Here is a 15,435-nt window from a genome sequence, read left to right as displayed (position 1 = left end):
AGTCTCATAAGAGAGACTCATAAGGTTTGGCTCTCTCCCTCTCTTTTTTTTTCCCTTCCCCTCCCCCATTATCTTCTGTTAAGTTTCTCAGGATCCACAGAAGAGTGAAAATATATGGTATCTGTCTTTCTCTGTATGACTTATTTCACTTAGCATAACACTCTCCAGTTCCATCCACGTTGCTACAAAGGGCCAGATTTCATTCTTTCTCATTGCCAAGTAGTATTCCATTGTGTATATAAACCACAATTTCTTTATCTATTCATCAGCGGATGGCCATTTAGGCTCTTCTTTTCATAATTTGGCTATTGTTGAAAGCGCTGCTATAAACATTGGGGTACAAGTGCCCCTATGCATCAGTACTCCTGTATCCCTTGGGTAAATTCCTAGCAGTGCTATTGCTGGGTCATAGGGTAGATCTATGTTTAATTTTTTGAGGCACCTCCACACTGTTTTCCAGAGCGGCTGCACCAATTTGCATTCCCACCAACAGTGCAAGAGGGTTCCCGTTTCTCCACATCCTCGCCAGCATCTATAGTCTCCCGATTTGTTCATTTTAGCCACTCTGACTAGCGTGAGGTGGTATCTGTGTGGTTTTGATTTGCATTTCCCTGATGAGGAGTGACGCTGAGCATCTTTTCATGTGCCTGTTGGCCATCTGGATATCTTCTTTAGAAAAGTGTCTATTCATGTCTTCTGCCCATTTCTTCACTGGATTATTTATTTTTCGGGTGTGCAGTTTGATGAGTTCTTTATAGATTTTGGATAGTAGCCCTTTGTCTGATATGTCATTTGCAAATATCTTTTCCCATTCCGTCAGTTGCCTTTTAGTTTTGTTGGTTGTTTCCTTTGCAGTGCAGAAGCTTTTTATCTTCATGAGTCCCAACAGTTCATTTTTGCTTTTAATTCCCTTGCCTTTGGAGATGTGTCAAGTAAGAAATTGCTGCGGCTGTGGTCAGAGAGGTTTTTTCCCTGCTTTCTTCTCTAGGGTTTTGATGGTTTCCTGTCTCATGTTCAGGTCCTTTCTCCATTTTGAGTTTATTTTTGTGAATGGTGTAAGAAAGTGGTCTAGTTTCATTCTTCTGCCTGTTGCTGTCCAGTTCCCCCAGCACCATTTGGTAAAGAGAATGTCTTTTTTCCATCGGATATTCTTTCCTGCTTTGTCAAAGATGAGTTGGCCATATTTTTGTGGGTCCACTTGTGGAGTCTCTATTCTATTCCATTGGTCTATAGATCAGTTTTCAAAGACGAGTGGATGGCAAAGCTGGAAAGGCCAACAGAATTATCAAGCACATAGGATATGTCTTTTTCCCCCACAATTTTCTTAGACTTAAGTTCTATGGTCTGAATGTGTCTCCCCACATTCAAACTAACCCCTAAGGTGACAGCTTTAGGAGGTGGGGCCTTCGAGAGGTGATGACGTCATAAGAGTGGATTGTGCATGAATGGGATTAGAGCTCTTATAAAAGGGAGCCCAGAGAGCCTCATCGTCCCTTCCCCATGTGACGACATGGAGTGAGGATGACACCTGTGAATCAGGAATGGGGTCTCACCAGACACGGGATCTGCCAGCACCTTCACCTGAGACTTGCAGCCCCCAGGACTGTGAGAAAGAAATATCTGCTGTTTAGCCCCAGACTGTGGTGTTCTGTTACAGCAGCCCGAGCTAAGACACTACGGTATCCACCTGTAAGAATCACATACGGTTTCTTCTGAATGCGCTTTGACGATGTGTAATTACTGGTCTATTTGGGCTTACATCAATGTTACTGTTTTCCTTCTTCGCATTTTTGCATTAATTATTGTATTTATTATCATTTTACTTTTCCCCTACATTGGGTTGTTCGGTATGCTTTGAGATTTTCTTTAGTGGACACTTTGGTAAGGTAAGCATTCTTGTCTTTGTAAAGTCTAACCGGAAACACAGTTCTTACCACGACCAGAACAATTCAGTGACCAGAGACCACAGACGTTCACCTGCATTTGTCTTTGTGCCCTCCAGCAATGTGAACTATGGTGGTTTTATATCTATATCTATCTATCCCACAGAATATTCATATTATTGTTTAAGTGCACAGCAGGCCAATACCTAATTCGATTTATCTGTTTCCCTTTTCACATTTTTTTAATCTTCCCATATGTTCATGTGTCCTCTCCCTGCTGTTGGAAAATTTTACTTCTCTCTTAATGATCCACTTTGTACCTCCTTTGAGGGATTTTGCTGTTAATAATTACTCTCCATTTTTGCTTGTTTGAAGATGCTGTGATTTTTCCTTCGTTTTGAGCACCATTTCTATTTAGCTGGTACTTTCCTTCAAGTTAAATTCCGTTGTTGTCTGGCGTCCACTTTGTTAGAAATAAGCTGCCAGTCTTACTATTGCACATTTGCAAGTCTTGTGTCTTTTCCCTGGTTCCTTGCTCTTCTTTTTTCTTTGTTTTTCCAATTCTACTATGTGTCTAATATCTTGGTATTTATACCATTTGGAGGTTCAGATAGTTCTGTGACTTAACGTCTTTGACCCATTTGGTAAATTCTCAGCTATTAGCATTTTAATTATTACTATTTTATATTGTCATGCTATATTATGTCTTCAATGTTAATTTTATTTTATATATTTACTTTGGGAAAGTCGTGATTACTACTTTTATTACTACTAGTATTGTGGTATTATGCACGCTATCACGTAACGGTGTCTTTAGTGTGTTGCTGCCATGAGTGTTGTTACGTGTGTCAGCAATACTTTCAGGGTCAACAACTGTGTAGCTTTTCCTGTGTGTCCACCTCCTTTGCATCCGCTAGCCGCCAGCCGGAATTAGGTTCCATCTGCCAGACGACAGGTAAGGATACTTCTTTTAATGCGTATTTTTAGTGACACGTTTTCCTCTTTCTGTTTTCCTGAAGATGGTTTCTCTTGCCGTCACTTCTGAAGGATGTTTCATCGTACACAGATTTCCTGGTTCACGGTCATTTCTTTCCCAGCACTTCAGTGATACCGCGTCAATTGTCAGTATTTTCCTTACTCCTTCCAAGGTCATTTGTCTTTCTTTCTGGCTACACTGAAGATTTGTATCCTGTCCTTTGCACGGTGGTCAGTAAGTTACTGTCTTCCTGCTGCGAACACTGCCCTCTGCTCTGCCTTGGGGTGGGAGGCTGGATCCTGGCCCCCGCACGCCCCCCTGCCCGGCCGCCCCCTGTGATGTCTACAGGACAGGTGGCAGGGTGGCTCCTGTCCTGCCAGCACTGCTCGTCCTTCTTTACCTTGACGGTGGGGGTGGTTCCTGTCTCTGGGTGCTCTGTGGTGCCAGACCAGCCTTAGTACACCCCTCAGACAACCTCCTGTTGGGTGCGCGTTCTCTCCTGACCCCGTAAGGCAGTCACACCCCCATGCACCGACCCCGCTTGCTCGGGGCCCTCCTCCAACCCTTCTACGTTCCTCCAATTCTCTCTGCCACCCTGATCCCAGGCACTTGCTGGTGTCCCTGTGTCACACCACGGCTGCTGTTTTGCTTTTGAGTTCCCCAAATCCATTTACCCAATTACCTATAACACCAGTATATTCTCTCACTTAAAACAATGCTGCCCTGACTGGTAGGCGTTGTTTTCAGCAATACACTGTGCCCACCTGTGGTTTTCTTTGTACTCTGTTTTTTTCACTAGTAAGAAAGCTATTTTTCCTTGACAAGTTTCAATCGCCTTATTTGTGGAGTGTACAAAACTTTCACGTTCTGCACATTGACACTGCAAAATATTCACTGAAAATATGAATATTAAATCTAATACATGTTCAATTAATTTGTTTGGTTATTATAAGCAGTCAGTGTATTATATAATTTAAAAAGTCATCTCTCTTCCCAGATATGCATTACATAATTATTATTGTCATGATGGGTTTTACAGGTTTTCTGGTTGTGTTTTATTTTTTTTGTTTGTTTTATTTTTTTGGCCAGGACAATACTGAAAAGAAATAGTGCATATCTTTGTCTTGTTCTGACTTTAACGAGATAGCTCTATAATAATAAATTATACTCTCTTGACTTTCAATACGTATAATCAAGTTAAAATAGTTGTTTTTTTTTTGTCTTAGCTTACTAAAGAGTAGAACTCATTTCATTATTAGATTTCCTAATATTGGCCATTTTCCTCTTCCTGGCACATATTCTTTGTATATACTGCTACTTGGTTGGCTATTATTTTGTTTTGAATGCTCCATATTTTATTAAAAAGTAAAATCAGCATATATACATATATATATATATATACAGTGTATAATATATACAATATTAATAGCAAGGTTATACCAACGACTAAAATGAACCTGCCACCTTTACTTCTCTACACATCCTGTACACTTCTAAATAACATACAAGTGGTTGTTTTCCTAAAATTTAATAAAATTTAAACATAAAACAATGTCAAAAATCTCCTTGAGTTACAGATTATTATTACCTTTCAAACTTCTCAATGATTAGTGACCTATTCAATGTTTATAATTATACCAGAAGTAATTTGGATATTTATTTTTCAAAACTTGTTCATTGATTTCAATTTCCCAAGGCATGAAAGTGAAGTTGCCCACAACGGTCCCTTTTAACTTCAAACGTTTACGTTTGTGATTACTTTTCCCGATATGTTACTGCTAAAGCTTATTTCTATGCTTCTTCATGTCACAACAGATTCCTAAAGAACTGTGTCTTTTATTGTGAGAATGACCTTTTAATATTTTTAATGATCTCATTCCCAACTTTCTGCTTTTTCTCTTAAACTCGTTTATTTCATCTTGTGGCTGTTATTGCTTTCTTAAATTCTTATGTCAAATACTTTTCTTATCATTTTGAGTATGTCTTGTCTTTCATTTCTAGCTTCTCTGTATTTTAACCTTTACCTCAAGGCTTTTAATGAGAACATTATTAAAATGAATTCATGGTGTTTTGGGATTTATTTCCACATTTTGTTCTAAATAGGCAGTTAATGCAATTATTATCAAAGTTTATTTTCCACTTTGACTAATTAGTTTATATTTTCTTGGCAGCCTAGTATATGGTATGTTGTTGAAAAAGTTAACATTACCCTCTGTTACCAACTAATATATTTATTTTTTTCCAACTAATATATTTCAACATAAATTCCACATTATCATTAATCTTATGCATTTTTAAATAAAACCTCAATAGAAAGAAAGAAATGTAGGAGAAATGTTACCAAACCTCTTGAGTTGAAAAATAAGAAAATCAATTTGTCTAATAAACTGATAATTGTACTTCAACCATCCCAGCTGAATTGCATTTTCTTTTTTTTTAATTTTTAAATGTTTACTCATTATTTTTGAGAGAGAGAGACAGAGAGACAGAGAGAGAGGGAGACACAGAATCCAACGCAGGCTCCAGGCTCTGAGCTGTCAGCACAGAGCCCGATGCAGGGTTCAAACCCAAGAATCTTGAGATCATGACCAGAGCCGAAGTCAGATGCTTAACCAACTGAGCCACCCAGGTGGCCCGAATTGCATTTTCATTGTACCGTATTTTCAAAACAAAAATAAAATTAGTGCTATAGAAAGAACACTTTTTTCTCTTTCCCCCTGTTTTAATGGTAATGGGTTGGGCACAGCATTTCCCCAACAGTGCTTCTTAAATCTCTAGTCACTAGAGATGTTCCTCAAGTACACATCCACAAACACATTCAAGATGCATTTGTAACATCTCCTTTGTTCTTTCTTCACCATGGCCTTCTCTTCCATGATATGTTTTATTTTCCCAAGGGATTAGGCAATTACATATCCAGTTTCCCGTTTCTCGAATCTCATGATTCCTTTATCATCTGCATGGATGACTTATTCAGTACTTGGGTTTCCAATTCTTCCATTCCTTCCTCCATTCAGATCTGCTGCCAGAGAGTCATGGTTGGAGATCCAGAGGAGCAGGTGGGAAGTTGGCCCTCGGATGCACCACCGCCGTCTGTAACCCGCAGAGGGGCTGGCTGGGTCTGGCCTTGGCTTCGCCTGGCTTGACTCTAGACTTGATTTGCTCTGTGGCTTGTGGCCAAACCTGGCTCTCCAGCCTGGCTTCTTGCTGGTGTAGGTCTCCGCTCTCCCCAGACGAGCTCTGCCATTTCCCCCAGTTTTGGAACCTCACAACCTTCTCAGGATTGCTCAGACCCTGGGGCCACCGCTGTTGTAGGACAGACTTACATCCGCTCCTGTCTCAGTCTAAATGGAACCTTGTCTGGGTTTTCTGAACTCACCTCCGAGGACACATGACAAGACAGGAGGAACAGAAACCGTCGGACTATGAGCTGGAGGTTATTTTTGTAATATTTGTAAAATATTGTAATATTTGTAAAATACTTGTAAAATATTTGTAATATTTTTTGTAATGTAATGTTTTATACATAATTTTCTGAGATTATTTTATTTAAAATTATCACGGGCATGCTTACAACACTTTCCCTTCTTTTCGGAATTTTTATTTGGTAATGGAAGGGCTGCTATTAATGTACAAGTGGCCAAGCTTTATAGTAAAGTTTATCCATTCTTTCTTTTTATTTTCACTTTTTTATTGTGGGAAAATAGACATAACATAAAACTTATCACTTTAACCATTTTAAGTGTACAGTTCGGTGACATTAAATATTCACACTATTGTGTGACTACACTGTTTCCATTCTTGACCTTGGTGTTCCATATGAAAAACCAGGTAGAAAATACCAATTCTGTCACTGAATAAACTGTTTTTTAAATAACTTGATATTAAATATCATTGGCTAACATTTTTTTCACCTATGATGACAAACAGTGACAGTCCCATGCTTATTAAATTACTCTTAATTTATCAGGACCAGTAAGCTCTCAACCCATAGGGAGAAAGAGCTAAAATAAAAGGATCAGGTAGCCATTATTAAACCTCCTTGATTTTAATTTTTTTATTTACAGGACCAAATTGTAAAATGTTGAAAGGCTTCTTTCTGAGTTGTGCTAATATCAGTCCCTCAACTTACAATTCAGACCCTCATGTCTTTATTTTCTGTTTTTTACTGACACTTATCTTTTTGTTTGTTTGGTTTTGGTCTGGAATGAATATTTTCATGTGGTTTATTTCAGGTCGGACACGGCAGTAATATTCATAAATCAGTCAGCATCACCGTGACTACCGTTGGTGATGGTCATGTAATCGGGACCCCTCTGAGCCAGGCTCCGTGTGAGGGGGTCTGTGTGCACCCTCCCTACAAAACGGGTGTTAATCCGTTTGAAGATGTCAAGTGTGGGGATTCGAGAAGAAAAGCAGATCATCTAAGAACCCGTGTGTAGAAAACAAGGGAATGGGAAGCTGAACCCCGGTGTGCTTCTTGATTCTTGGTCCTGACCTTTATGTTTAAAACTAAACAGAGTCATAAATCAATAGTGATTGAAAAATAACAGCATGGGGCGCCTGGGTGGCGCAGTCGGTTAAGCGTCCGACTTCAGCCAGGTCACGATCTCGCGGTCCGTGAGTTCGAGCCCCGCGTCGGGCTCTGGGCTGATGGCTCAGAGCCTGGAGCCTGTTTCCGATTCTGTGTCTCCCTCTCTCTCTGCCCCTCCCCCGTTCATGCTCTGTCTCTCTCTGTCCCAAAAAAAATAAATAAAAAACGTTGAAAAAATAACAGCATAACAATTCCATAACCATGTCTGATCATAAGCTCCAACCAATAGAGAATCTGTTTCGAGGTGAGAGATTGTAACCACAAGTGAAGAGGTGGAAGGAGGGGATGAAAAACCAGGTAGATTACCAAAATAAACAAGTGATATGTCATCAATCGCTTAAGACATTTTAACAAATACAAAGCCACAAATTCCAGGATTTTAATCCTCCGAGTTTCATGACTGTGTGTGTGTGTGTGTGTGTGTCTGTGTGTGTGTGTGTGTGTGTTTCCTAATTTTACAAGTGTGCAATTATCCATCACTCTTGATGTCATTCCAGCCAGGTGGGTATGTGTCTCACCTCATGTGCCACTCTGCTACTAAAACAGACTAAATGAATTCGCCCATCGCTCACTCTACACCACAGAAGAGAAGTATTTGTTCCTACAGTGAAAATACGGGGAAACAGACTGTCCGCTAACCCACAGAACGCAGGTGTTCCTGAGGTCACGGAAACCTGAAGAAAACATGGAGCTTTTGTTTTCTGACATCCTGAAGTTGGTGAGCATGACCCAACATTTAAGTGAGTTTATGCAAAACTAAAATCCGGGAGAGCCAAGGACAGTAAGGGGGCGCCACATGGTGATCCGGTTGTCTGCATGACTTGAATTCTGAAAATAGCCAGAACACTTCAAAAGGCGGGACATGATTTTCATGTAAACTCTTCTGTGCTCACTGCAGTATGTCCCTAATCTAATACCTTTTACTCTCTCTACAGAACAAATTAGAAATAAAGCCCCTATACATTTCTTCATCAAAATTAATTACAGGAGGACATGTTTTGACTCTGAATGACCACAATTTTCAGCGATCTTGCCGCATCGTACATTTCTCTAATGGGAAACGGTCCTTGTCCTGTAGCAAACCTTCAAATTCCAAGCATCAAGATGGAATAACAGAATTGGTGTGTGCGTGTTTGTGTGTGTGTGTGTGTGTGTGTGTGTTTGTATGCTGAAAAAAGGTTTCAGATAGAGTCATGGAATTAATTTTGATACGTGTTCAAAGTTATTTCTGGGTCCCATCCTTAGCCTACGATGGTGGAAACACTGAGGACAGACACACACGTAGGGACATCCGTATCTATGTCCCCTTAAATGCTTAAGTGAAAATGCCATATACATGGCTTTATAAGTTAAATGTCCTGGTTTTGGCGCTAATAAAGAAGTCTGGGGGAATCTTCTGTAGCTAAATAGTGGACAGAAGGCTTCTGAAAAATCCAGGGACTGCTGTCGGAAAGCAATTAAGCTGAAGAAATTACATTAGCGGAGAGCAGATGCCATATTCAACCCAGTTGCCTATTTTTCATGCAGTTGGGGCTCACCGGTCCTTTATTTCCCAATAAAAAAAAGATTGACAAACACCTGTCCCTTCCAGAGTCAGGTGAACCTGCGTATCTGAAGAGTGAGTAGAACACCAAGGACAATTGTGCTCGTCTCTTCATATTCCAAATCTGTTTCTGATGAAGGAAAAGAGAAAATCAAGGAATTTGGAATATTTATCACTTTTAGGTTGAGCTTCACTGACATCCTTACACAATTTTTGTTTGGTCATTTTATTCTTAAGTCGTTCAAGAACTGCAACTGCTTTGGCAACCAACTGTTTAATAATAACAACCCATTTTTCTAGACTACTTTTGCCTCCTGTCCATAAAACCTAGTTTTTTTTTTCTTTTTGAAGTAATCATAATATGAGAAAAAGACCTAGACATAATTAGAAAGAATTATGTTTAAATTTTTTTTAATGTTTGTTTATTTTTGCAAGAGAGACAGATCATGAGCAGACAGAGAAGGAGGCACAGAATCTGAAGCAGGCTCCAGGCTCCGAGCTGTCAGCACAGAGCCTGATGCGGAGCTCGAACCCACTGACTGCGAGATCATGACCCGAGCCGAAGTCGGACGCTTAACCAACTGAGCCACCCAGGTGCCCCCCAAATAATTATGTTTTAAATTATCACAGAAATATTTTTCTAGAACAAAAAACGTTGAGTACATTTTTTTATTCTGAATTTTATCATCAGCAGGGGCCTGAATTTTTCTTTTTCTTTTTTTTATCATGCTATATTTTTTTACTTTGCAGATTTTTTGTTCTTGCACCTTCTCTATAGGAAGGTGTAGATGACTTTATCTCCTTTTGGAAACTTTAGAAACACCTTCTTGTTTTTCAGTTGAAGGATTCATTTCACCATATAGTCCGTCTGGCCTGATAACCGCCCCCAGCAGGTTGTGAAATCCACCCGGACCTCGAGTTAAGGTCGTGCCAGGGTTGTTACGAGCTCTGACCACTTCCCCGATTTCAGGAAGTTATCGCTGTGCCGTCAGTTTGTTTCAAATCCGTGACCTGGCAAACACGAGCTCCTTGTTCTTATGTGTGCTGCTCAAGATCCGCTTAGGTCACAGGTGCGATGGGTATACTCACATCCATTGTTTTCAGAAGTTGAAATAAAGCAAACATCTGTGTCATTTCCCGGTGTCACAAGTAACAGCAGCGATGTCTCCAATTAAAACAGAATTAAGCATTAAATATTCTTCCAGAGCCTTACTAGTCACGTATGAATTCAACACGACAAGGCAGATTCTAAAGCCCGTGGCAGGTAGGAACACTGTTGCCTACAAAGACATGGGTACTTTATTTCCGTGATATTTAATTTCTGGTGGAATTATTCTGGCTGCCGCACTGCTGAACTTGCTGTTCTTGTTGGATTTTGTTTTCACTCGTGTTCAAGTGACTTAAGTCAGAAACATATGCCATCTAAAAAACATTGTAAAATGTTGGGCGTAATGAGAAAAAAAGCAATAAAATGCTTTTGAAAGCACTCTGCCAACCACCTCCCTCTCGGTACGAAGGCCTCCCTTTGTGTTGCTTCTCGTCCCTTTAACACAAACCGCCTTCCTGCCAGATGGGGGTCCATCCAGCTGCCTGGACGAGCTCTACCAACCCGTCTACCAACCCCACCTGGTTTTTCTTAGAGCCTGGCTTCCTTTTTTTTTATTTCTTAATTTGAAGCTTTATTTATTTTGATAGAGTGTGCGAGCGAGTGTGGGAGAGGCAGAGGGAGAGGGAAAGAGAATCCCAGGCAGACTCAGTGCAGAGCCCGACACGGGGCCTGAACTCACTAACCATGGGATCGTGACCTGAGCCAAAAATCAAGAGTCAGATGCTTAACTGACTGAGCCACCCAGGCACTCCTGGAGCCTGGCTTTCTTATGAAGGTGGATAGATCCATGAATTATATTTAACCATTTGTTACCTGTCTGTTGAAGATAGATAGATAGATAGATAGATAATCACCCCTTTTATGCCAGACCACTTTCCAGCTGATGGGGTCCCTCAAGGGTCAGATGTTCTGGTGTTGAGGATAGGAGAAACAAACAAACGCATAAATAATATTGTATATAAAATATTGTCTATTTCTACTTTACTAAACACAGTGACAACTAAAATATAGACAAAAATTTGAGAGACTTTTAACCAAAAGTCCTCTTGGGTCTTGAGAAACACCATTACCCTATGTTACAACTGTGTTCAGTCATTACCATAATTTCATTTTTCTGTGTGGCATTTTCTCCATTGTACTAAAATAAGTGAACAGGTTGGGCGTTCTGAGATCTAACACAGAAACTCAAACTGTGCATTCAAGGAAACAGGCGAGTTGCAGACTATTTATGATACGTGTAACTGTACTTTCATAGTGAAAAAAAAATGCTTGGAATTCAAATCGTATTGTCTCCAATTTTGACTATTCCTAAGTGTCCCCAGACCAATGACCGTTATCTGTAAGTCTTCATGAATACAACCATTCGTGGTTAGCTGACTCCACTGACCATCCTGTTCTGCATAAGACCCCTTCCTGTGGGCCGAGTACACGCACACGTCTCCTGGAGACACAGCGCGCTCTGTGTGAGTCAAAAAAATGCAATAAAGGATCCAACTGATAGTGGCAGTGACAGAGGCAAAGATAGTATCAAAGCTTGTAGGCAATTTGTGGTCCTTTGCCAGAAAATAGAGATTTTTGATAAATTCAGGGACAAAATCTCAAGTAACTCATGAATGAATAGGGATTAATTCACTCTGTACTTAGTGGGATAAAGGAAATTCAGTACACAAAACCATAACTTCTTATTACAGAACAAGTCATGTGAGAAGCAATGTACTTTCAAAGTTGAAAAGGCAGTGGAGTGTGGGGTAAAATACGTAAAAGAAACACAGAAGAACAGATGGAAAAATACTCAGGGTAAATCGGAAACACATGCAGGATGTTCCTGAAATAATCACGGTTTTGAAAAGAGGCACGGACAGCTCCTGGTTATTTGGCAATGTTAAGAAACACCTTCCTTCGCGTAACGAGTGTGTCCAACAGGAATTGTAACAAAACCAGGAAAACAACCATCACTAGTATTCATTACTAGCAATAATACCAGCAACTATTAGTAACGATACCAGTAAACATTACCATCAATAATAAGAGTATTACTAGCAATGATAGTAGTGTTACTAACAATACTAGTAAGTACTACTAGCAACACCTTGCACACGGCTCTTACCGTGTGCCAGGCACCACCGCTAGCACCTCTCAGGGATGAATCCATAAGAAATACTCCCGATCATGAAACGCTTATCCGCGCTATCTTAGCTCTGAACCTCCCGGAACGGTACATGCAATACGAGACACTGCCATCCGTGGCGCTAGTGCTCGCACTGCCGCTCGCGGACGGTCCACCACGCCGGTCGTTGCCCACGTGTTCCGCCACTACATCCTACGACTACACCATCCAATCCAAACTGCAAAGGCGACGCGTCACTGCGCAGGGGAGGCTTCACCAAATAGGGAGGGAGCACACGATACCGGGTAATCAGTACTCCTCACAGCACCTGTGGCTTCACCTACTCCTTGGGCTTTCATCACTTCCTTTTCAAGTGTTCAATTCATTCCTTTCTTAAAGTTTATTTGAGAGAGAGAGCGCGCCTGAGCAGGAGAGGGGCAAAGAGAGCGTGAGCAGGAAAGAGGCAGAGAGAGAGGGAGAGAGAGAGAGAATCCCAAGCAGGCCATGTGCTGACAGTGCAGAGCCCGATGTGGGGCTGGATCCCGCAAACCAGGAGATCATGACCTGAGCCAAAATCAAGAGTTGGAGGCTTAACCGACTGAGCCACCCAGACACCCCACGTTCAATTTATTCCTTCCTCCCATCTTCCTACGAGCTCTGAAAAGAAGGGAAACGTGTTTGTCTTACCATCGTGGCATCACCATCATCTAGCGAAAGACCTGGAGTATTTTTCTTTTACCATCTTAACCATTTTTCCATGTGGAGTTCAGGAGGAGTTCAGTAGCTAACATACTCACATTGTTGTACAGATCTCTACAAGTTCATTTTGCAAAACAGAAACATTCTACTCGTGAAATACTAACCCCCCTACTCCCAGTCCATGGCAACCACTTTACTACTTTGTATATATAAGACTTTAACTGCTTTAGATAACTTCCTGTGAGGAGGAAGTCACACCACATTTGGGCTTTTGTGAACTGGCTTATGTCACTTAGCATAAATGTCCCGGATAAATGTCATCTGGGTTCATCCATGTTATAACAGGTGTCAGGAATTTTTTTTTTTTAAGGTGGAATACCATTTCACTGTGCGCATACACCACGTTTCTTTATCCATTCACCCATCAATGGACAGCTGCACTTCCAATCTCTTGGCTGTAGTGAAAAATGCCACAATGAACATGGGGGTACAAATCTCTCTCTGAGATCCTGCTTTGAATTATTTTGAATATATTTCCAGAAATGGGATTGCCGGCTCATATGGTAACATCACTTGTAATTTTTCAAGGGCTCTCCATACTGTTGCCCATATACCTGTCCTACACCCCACCAGCTGCACACAAGGTTTCCAATCTCTCCGTATCCCCGCCAACACTTAATTCCCATCCTTTGGACAGTGGCCATCCTAATGGGTGTCAGGTGAGATTTCAGTGTGCTTTTGGGTTGCACTTCCCTAATAATTGGTAATGATGAACATCTCTCCATGAGTTTGTTGACCATTTGCATATCTTCTTGGGGGAAATGTCTATTCAAGCCGTTGCTATTTTTTTCACAGGTATATTTGTAGTTTTGTGTTGTTGAGTTGTAGGTGTTTTTTATACAGTATAGATGTTCACCCCTTGTCAGATATATGATTTGGAATATTCTCCCCCATTCTGTAGGTTGTCTTTTCACTTGATTGTCCTTTAATGGGCAAAAGGTTTTGAGTTTTATGTCGTCCAACTCATCTGTTGTTTTTGTTTCCTGTACTTTTGGCATCACACCCAAGAAATCACTATCAAGACTGATGTTGTGAAGTCCTTCCCTTGTGTCTTCTCCTAGGAGGCACATAGCTGTAGGTTCCATGCTTCGGTCATTAATCCGGCATGAGCCAATTTTTCACATACGGTGCAAGGTAAGGGTCCAACTTCATTCTGTTGCGTCTGGATATCTGGTTTTCCTTTCTTTCCCATGGCATTAGGACTCTGGGCTTCATGTCACTAATCAGGGCCTGGAGGTCTGAGCCTCACCTGGATTTCGGTCCTGACCATCAGAGTAAGCGCAGAACTAACACATGTAACTTCTGAGTGGTACAAACAAGACAGCTGCTTATCCTCATCTTTGACTGCCCACTGACCCATGGCACCATTCACACTGGAGGTAAAGCCCACTTTACCCAGAGGACAAAGGCAACTCACCAGCAGACAGCAAGGAAGAAAGACAGGAAAATCCCATGAGCGCTAGATTATGTGACTGGTGGAGTTGTCTCCTGCTCTGAGCAGCCCCACCTTCCACACTTGGAAAGGAAATGAAATCAGTGTAAAATTTTGGAGGAGCAGGGGTATTACATAGATTAGCCTGTACCCTCAAGGTACGTAGAAACTGGTATCTGGAGGTGTTATACTGGCTCACAAACTCCTAAAACATACGACATCGCCTTGGTCTTGACAGAGGGAATGGAAAATTTATTATCCTGGTTACACCACACCATTTTTTTTCTTCCATCATAGCCCGAAATGCAATGGAAGGCAGAACTCTTCTCTATTGAACTTGTAGTTCTGGGGAAGGGAGTAGGAACATCAAAATAACATTTTTCTCTTGCCCTTCATTTCTACTTTGCCAAGATACTAGACCAAAATTAAGCCAGACAAGAACTAGCCAGTTTGAAAACACACATGCAATGAAAATTCTGCTTTGCTAAAGGAACGTCTCTCACCCTGTGGTCAGAAAATGAAAGGGATTCCATACAGCCGGGACTCTGACAAGACCAGATACTGATCGTGGCCACTTTTTGCTTCTGGAACAGACAACCTGCCAAGTTGTGAAAGTAAGGAATTTATTTCAACAGAAAGTGCAGCAACCCTCATAAAACAGGGTGTAACAGATTGGGTCCTAAAGACCATCCACGGACCCCGAGCCCGTGGCGCCAGGAAACAGGCTGTAGAAACAGAGAGGCCTCAAGTCAAATCCTAATCCACAGACAACAGACGGTCCCCAGGTCCCTGGGTCCCCACTCTGTTCTTCTTCCTTACAGAGTTGGCTGGGCACACGGACACGTCCGAGAGCAGCAGGACAGAGCATGGGAGGACCCAGGAGCCCTTCACGAGTCCATGGCCGCAGCTGGCCACCTTCACTGGGCCACTGGACTTATGACTCGTAAGAATCAAAACCACTTCCTTGCTGTGCTTCACTGGGTCTTGGGTCTTCTAGAGAGGCTGGGGGTTCAGTAATGCACCATTTTTGTTC

The 15,435-nt window shown here is 41.4% G+C and overlaps 1 protein-coding gene across 7 annotated transcripts; it reads left to right on the top strand.

The window, feature by feature from the left end:
* The first annotated feature begins 1,476 nt into the window (after nucleotides 1-1,476).
* Nucleotides 1,477-7,404, top strand: LOC122240550. Of its 7 annotated transcripts, none has more exons than XR_006220331.1 (4): nucleotides 1,477-1,679; nucleotides 2,736-2,838; nucleotides 5,877-6,295; nucleotides 7,095-7,404. XR_006220331.1 is itself a non-coding variant. In XM_042993725.1 (4 exons), exons 1-3 carry the CDS (start codon nucleotides 1,522-1,524, stop codon nucleotides 6,230-6,232), a joined length of 705 nt encoding a protein of 234 aa, XP_042849659.1. In that variant the 5' UTR covers nucleotides 1,477-1,521; the 3' UTR covers nucleotides 6,233-6,295; nucleotides 7,095-7,404. The 7 variants fall into 7 exon arrangements, 3 of the variants coding, with proteins under 3 accessions (XP_042849659.1, XP_042849661.1, XP_042849660.1); XR_006220332.1 differs by lacking the exon at nucleotides 2,736-2,838 and adding an exon at nucleotides 2,903-3,004 and having other exon boundaries at nucleotides 1,477-1,689; XR_006220330.1 differs by lacking the exon at nucleotides 2,736-2,838 and adding an exon at nucleotides 2,903-3,093 and having other exon boundaries at nucleotides 1,477-1,689.
* Nucleotides 7,405-15,435: the final 8,031 nt, after the last annotated feature.

This window comes from Panthera tigris, chromosome B4 (assembly GCF_018350195.1).
Source record: "Panthera tigris isolate Pti1 chromosome B4, P.tigris_Pti1_mat1.1, whole genome shotgun sequence".
Taxonomy (NCBI): domain Eukaryota; kingdom Metazoa; phylum Chordata; class Mammalia; order Carnivora; family Felidae; genus Panthera; species Panthera tigris.
This window is presented reverse-complemented; position numbering and strand designations above follow the sequence as displayed.

Excerpts from the sequence above, each read along its gene's own strand:
- LOC122240550 (XM_042993725.1), top strand. The coding sequence starts at position 1,522 with ATGACACCTGTGAATCAGGAATGGGGTCTCACCAGACACGGGATCTGC. Across the intron at positions 1,680-2,902 it reads GCCCGAGCTAAGACACTACG|ATGGTTTCTCTTGCCGTCAC; the intron begins GTATCCACCTGT and ends GTTTTCCTGAAG. Across the intron at positions 3,094-5,876 it reads TGTCCTTTGCACGGTGGTCA|ATCTGCTGCCAGAGAGTCAT; the intron begins GTAAGTTACTGT and ends TCCTCCATTCAG.